The sequence below is a fragment of the Nicotiana attenuata genome, unplaced genomic scaffold (genome assembly GCF_001879085.1).
Source record: "Nicotiana attenuata strain UT unplaced genomic scaffold, NIATTr2, whole genome shotgun sequence".
NCBI lineage: Eukaryota > Viridiplantae > Streptophyta > Magnoliopsida > Solanales > Solanaceae > Nicotiana > Nicotiana attenuata.
This window is the reverse complement of record NW_017671236.1, coordinates 53948-59022: the sequence shown is the minus strand read 5'-3', so window position 1 is coordinate 59022 and position 5075 is coordinate 53948. Positions and strand designations below refer to the sequence as shown.

Genomic DNA, 5075 nt, shown 5'->3' with positions numbered 1-5075 from the left:
AATTCAGTGGCCTTATCCACCGAGGCAGAGTATGTTGCTGCTGCCTCTTGTTGTGCCCAACTGCTGTGGATCAAGCAGCAACTAATGGATTTTGGCATTAAAATTGGTTGCATCCCTATTTTCTGTGATAACACTAGTGCTATAAGTATGACAAAGAACCCATTTCATCGTAAGAGGACTAAGCACATAGATGTTAGACATCATTTCTTAAGGGACAACTATGAGAAAGGATTGATTACTATAGAATTCTGTGCTACTGATAAATAAATTGCTAACATCTTTACTAAAACATTGAGTAGAGAAAGCTTTGAGAGGAACATGTTAGAATTAGGGATGATTAAGATCACCTAATGGGACCAATTCAGAATCCACAATGAAAAAAGAAAAAAAAGAAAAAAAATTGATTTTTTTTGGCTAGTAAATCTGGAACTTGTGTAAATATCCTGATTAATTTTTACTTAGTCTCATACTGTAAATAGTATACTCTTGTAACTTGTGTTGATATGACTCGCTGATCTCTAACAGAATTTTCTCTATTTTGGTAAATTGAGGCATGATCACGAGAATTCTAAATAAAGAACCTGGTTCATCAGTAGTAGTTCATTTGAACGACAAGGTATGTTTTCTATACTCTGCACAATTAGAAAATTAAATATTTAAATCATGAGCAGAGTCCTACCAATGTTCAACACCCCAGAAAATTCTATCCGTTTGTTTTTGAACCAGTTCCGACCTTATTAGAATTCTCACCACAAAAATTGCCTAAAATCTAGGGAAGCCTAACCGTTCGTTCAACCTGTAATTTCAGGTTGATTAGACCTCTAATTGACTGCTAAAGCTACCGTTATCCATTAAATGAGTCTTTCCCTTTAAATACTCATTACAAATTCCTGCCACCCTCATAATTCAAAACCGTCAAAAACCTTCTTCATTGTAAATTGCCTTCTTCTCTAAAAGTTCAACTCTCAAACTCTCTCAAGAAATAAGCTATAATGTCGAACCCCCAAGATAACCCTGGAACTCCTCCACGACCTACTCCCTCTGATTCATCCACCCCTCCTCCACCTAGCACGACTCCCCAACCTAGGAGAAGGCGAGTAAAAATGCTTGCTCGCAAAACGGTGGCATCTGGTGCTTTGTCAAAGAAATTGAACGAGAAATTAAAGGCAAGTCAGGTCCAAGATTCTAACTCTGATTCTGATTCGTACAAATCTGCTAGTGAAGGGGAAGGACCTGTGTCTTCTGACTCGGAGAAGGCTCAAAAATCCCCTTCTAAGGTAAGTTCTTCTTTGCCTGAAAATTTAGAAAATAGGTTCGTCTTGGTTGGGCCTATCAGGGATGTGGAAATACCTAAGTTAGCAAGGAGTGGAAGTAAAAAGAAAATTGAAAAAGAAAAAGAGAGAGAGGGTGAATGTGGTGATGTAAGGGGAAAAGGGAAAGGAATGGATGATTCCTCACCCACTTCTGAATTGCCTGTACCAGCTATTTGTGGGGTTGCACAGGAAACTGTGGAAGAAAGTGGCAAGAAGTCAGGGGGAAGTGGCTCAGGGGAGGCTGCTGAGGGGTTAGTTAATTTAAGTTCACAGGGAGATGAACCTGGTTCATCAATTGAAGAAACCCTAGCAGACCTTCTTAAAAAGGTAGGAGCAAGTTATGATCCAAAGAAGAGGAGAACTCCTACACCAAAAGCCCCCAGCACTGCTAAACCTTCCAAGAAACGAAAGTCCTCCTCCTCAACAACTACTGAAATTCCTTTGCCAAGGGGAAGAGCCACAAGGAGTAGAGTGAAACAGGTTGAGAGTGACTTTCAAAAAGCTTTGGCTGAAAGCAAGAGAAAGAGGATGGACAAAGGAAAGGGTAAGGTTGCAGAATCCTCTGAAGCTGTTGATGTTGAGGAGATGGAACAGGTCCATCAGGAGAAAGATACAACAGTGGAGGTTCATACCCCCAAACCCAAAAAGACCAAGACTCCTCCCAAGAAGTCTTCATCTGTGTCTAAGACTGCTGAGCCTGCATTGGCCAAGAGGACAAGGTCTGCAATGAAAACCAAACAAGTTACAATCTCTGAAGATGAGGAATGGAGTGGTGAAGAAGAGAATGAGTCTGAGGGTGAACAAGACAAGATGGCCATGTTTGGCAAAAGAAAAATTCTGAAGGGAAGATTGCTGAAAGATTTGGTGGAACCAGGAATGGTTCGTTTGGTTGACACCCTAGCTGCTCAAGGCTAGAAGGACATGGTCCTTCAGATGGATGGGAGATTGGCCAGAAATGAAATTATTGAATTCATGGCGAATGCTGAGGTCAAAGATGGCAGAGTTACAAGAAAAGTCAAAGGAGTCCAAGTGACCTTCGATGCAAAGAAGCTGGGAGAAATTCTTGACATCCCTGCTGAGGGATATGATGACTATACTAGGCAAAGATGGCCTAGTCTGGATTCCCTTCCTTCTGCCCTTGCAATCACTAGGAGATTCTATGATGTTGAAGAAGTGAATGAGGCCAAGTTTGTGCACAAAAGTGAAATGAAGCCACAACACAAAGTCATTTTTGAGTTTGTTAACAAGTGCCTACTGCCCAGGCAGGAGAGAAGGCATATTGCTAACTATATGGACTTAGTTCTGATGGAGTGCCTTGAAAGTGGAAGGCAAATTAACTGGCCTGCATTCATCATCAAGCTACTGGACAGTGTCATCAATGGCTCCAAGGCTCATGCCACCCCTTATGGGTTTATTCTGACTACTGTTCTGGATAGGTGCAATGTGCCTCTGAAGAAGTGGGAAATGGCCACAAGCAAGGATTATTTTGGCATTAATATTCTGCTTGCTTGTGACTATTTAGTCAATGCCATTCCAAATGAACCTGGTTCATCAAGAAGATACCTATCAACAGTAAAGTCAGGGCTCTTGTTTAGGAAAGTGAGGCCAAGGATGCTGAGATAGCTAGGCTAAAGGCTCGTGTGGCAGAGGTTGAATCTGAGAGGGATGCTCTCAGAACTGAGCTTACCAAGGAAAAGGAGAAGAAGATGGGATTCTTCACAATATGCTGAATCTTCTCCAAGCCCAAAACCAACCCTCTAGCTCCTCCAAGCCTTAGGAATTCTAGCCTTTGTCTCCTGAACCTGTCTAGTATCTTCAGTGACCCAAATTAGGGATTTTTCTTTCTTTTTGCTCATGTTTTGAATATTTTTGCTTTCTAGTTCTGGATTGTGGTAGCAACATATCTTCTATCAATGAGATCTACTGTTTTTGCTCTTGTTGACTGTTAATATTTCCTTGATAGTTTAAATATGTTTGTTTGATTACTGATGATTAATCCATGATTGCACTTGCAGTTGCCCCAGTGGCCATGAGTACTTATTAAAATCTGGGAACCACACTTTGTTTATGCAACTTTTCGATGATGCCAAAAGGGGGAAGAGATATTGTGCTTTACATATTCTGAATATGTGATGTTTATAAACTAATTAACCTGGTCCTTGATGATAAGTGAATTTTTCTAAACTTTGTATTGATGAATCAGCTGAGTTCTTACAGGGCCTAAGCAAGTAAAAAGCACAGAGTTTGTCTTCATAAAAAAGGGGAAATTTGTTGGCGCAAGTAAGAGTGAAGTTTTGAAGAGTAACAAAAGAACTCAGTCATGAACCAGGTCTATCTTGTGAGGTACAGTAGTGATCAACCCAAACATGTGAGATGCACGTGAAGGAGATAAACCTAACTTATCAGAGTGATATCTCCCGATCATGATCAAAAATGTTGCATATTGGATAAGGAGAGAGACTCCTTATACAAAGAGAACACAGTTTAAGAAAAGGATAAGAGTTAGAGTATGAGATCAACTAGAACTCTTTCACAATGGAAGAGTAGCATCTGTATCCTAGCCAAATCTCTTATGACTAACTCCTTAAATATCAGTGTTGTTCTCTTTTACAGGTAATGCACATAAGCATAAGTTAAACGTGAATTGAGAGCAAAATAGCGAAGCAATTTTGCTAGCAATTTATGTGTGATTCAAGCGTGCAATCCTGAAGCTACTTGAACCAGATAGAAGAACCAGTTCCAAGTGTCTATCTTTTATTCTAGTTCAATTGTAGTAGGTGATTTTACATTGTACCTTTCAGCTTTTATAGAAGCAATTATATTAGGTACTTAGAGTGTTCAAGTTAGAGTTACTTGAAGTTGTCGCAGCAGTTGAGGTTGTGTGCCACAACGAGATTAGAGTTAATCCTAGGTTTACAAAAGAGTTTTTGTGAATGCGGTTTTTGGCTCAGTGATTTTAGTGGAAGTTTGGGAAAATCCTACTGAGTAGTAGGCCGTGGTTTTTTTTCACCTTTTGAGCCAGGTGTTTTCCACGTAAAAATCTCTGTGTTCTTTATTTTCTTTACTTACTATTCCGCAAACAGTAGTAGTTGGAACACATAGAAGAACCAGGTCCTTCTATAATCAAGTTATGCGAAAATTGGGTACCACACAAATCACCCCCCTCTTGTGTGGTATTGAAGTATAAAACATCAGGTTTCTTTATGACACAAGGCTAAATACTACCTTTAGGCTAAATACTGCCTTTAACCTAAACATCGCAAGATTTTGAAATCTGTATCCACGAGTGTATTCTTCATAGGTTTTTTGATCAGGCTTGTGTTATTGGCTCGTGACTTTGCCCTGAACTTTACACTTGTTGAGTAGACTGCAATCTTGACTTGAGATTTAATTGTTCCAGTCTTTTTTGCCTTCCTTATACACATAGTGTATGTATATTATATAGTCCCCCAAGTATTTGAGTTTTGAAGTATAAAATCTTGAGCACTTGATTATTCCTTCCATGTGGTCCTTTTCCTGAAAAGGAAAAACATACGGGACTCGGAGGTATAACTTTAGATGTAGACTGCTTAACCCATTCTATTTCTATCAGAATAGTTACAACCCTAGACGGGGAATTATGTTTTTCCGCGTGTCTTTTAGGTCTAAATTCATCATTTAGTGTGGGCTAGCTTTTTGCCTATCATCTAAAATCGTTAGTATGATTTTAACAAAAAATAAAATTGTAAATTAAGGATACCTGACCGTGGGTATTTCCTTTCC

At 39.4% G+C, this 5075-nt stretch overlaps 1 protein-coding gene across 1 annotated transcript; it reads left to right on the top strand.

Annotated features, from left to right (window-relative positions):
- The first annotated feature begins 992 nt into the window (after nt 1–992).
- LOC109206909 (cylicin-2-like) lies at nt 993–2228 on the top strand. The gene is made up of 4 exons (XM_019369779.1): nt 993–1599; nt 1645–1907; nt 2025–2109; nt 2188–2228. The coding sequence occupies exons 1-4, from the start codon at nt 993–995 to the stop codon at nt 2226–2228; spliced, it is 996 nt and encodes a 331-aa protein (XP_019225324.1).
- The last annotated feature ends 2847 nt before the right edge of the window (nt 2229–5075 follow it).

Excerpts from the sequence above, each read along its gene's own strand:
- LOC109206909 (XM_019369779.1), top strand. The coding sequence starts at position 993 with ATGTCGAACCCCCAAGATAACCCTGGAACTCCTCCACGACCTACTCCC. Across the intron at positions 1,600-1,644 it reads TTCACAGGGAGATGAACCTG|GAGCAAGTTATGATCCAAAG; the intron begins GTTCATCAATTG and ends TTAAAAAGGTAG. Across the intron at positions 2,110-2,187 it reads AGAAGAGAATGAGTCTGAGG|GAATGGTTCGTTTGGTTGAC; the intron begins GTGAACAAGACA and ends TGGTGGAACCAG.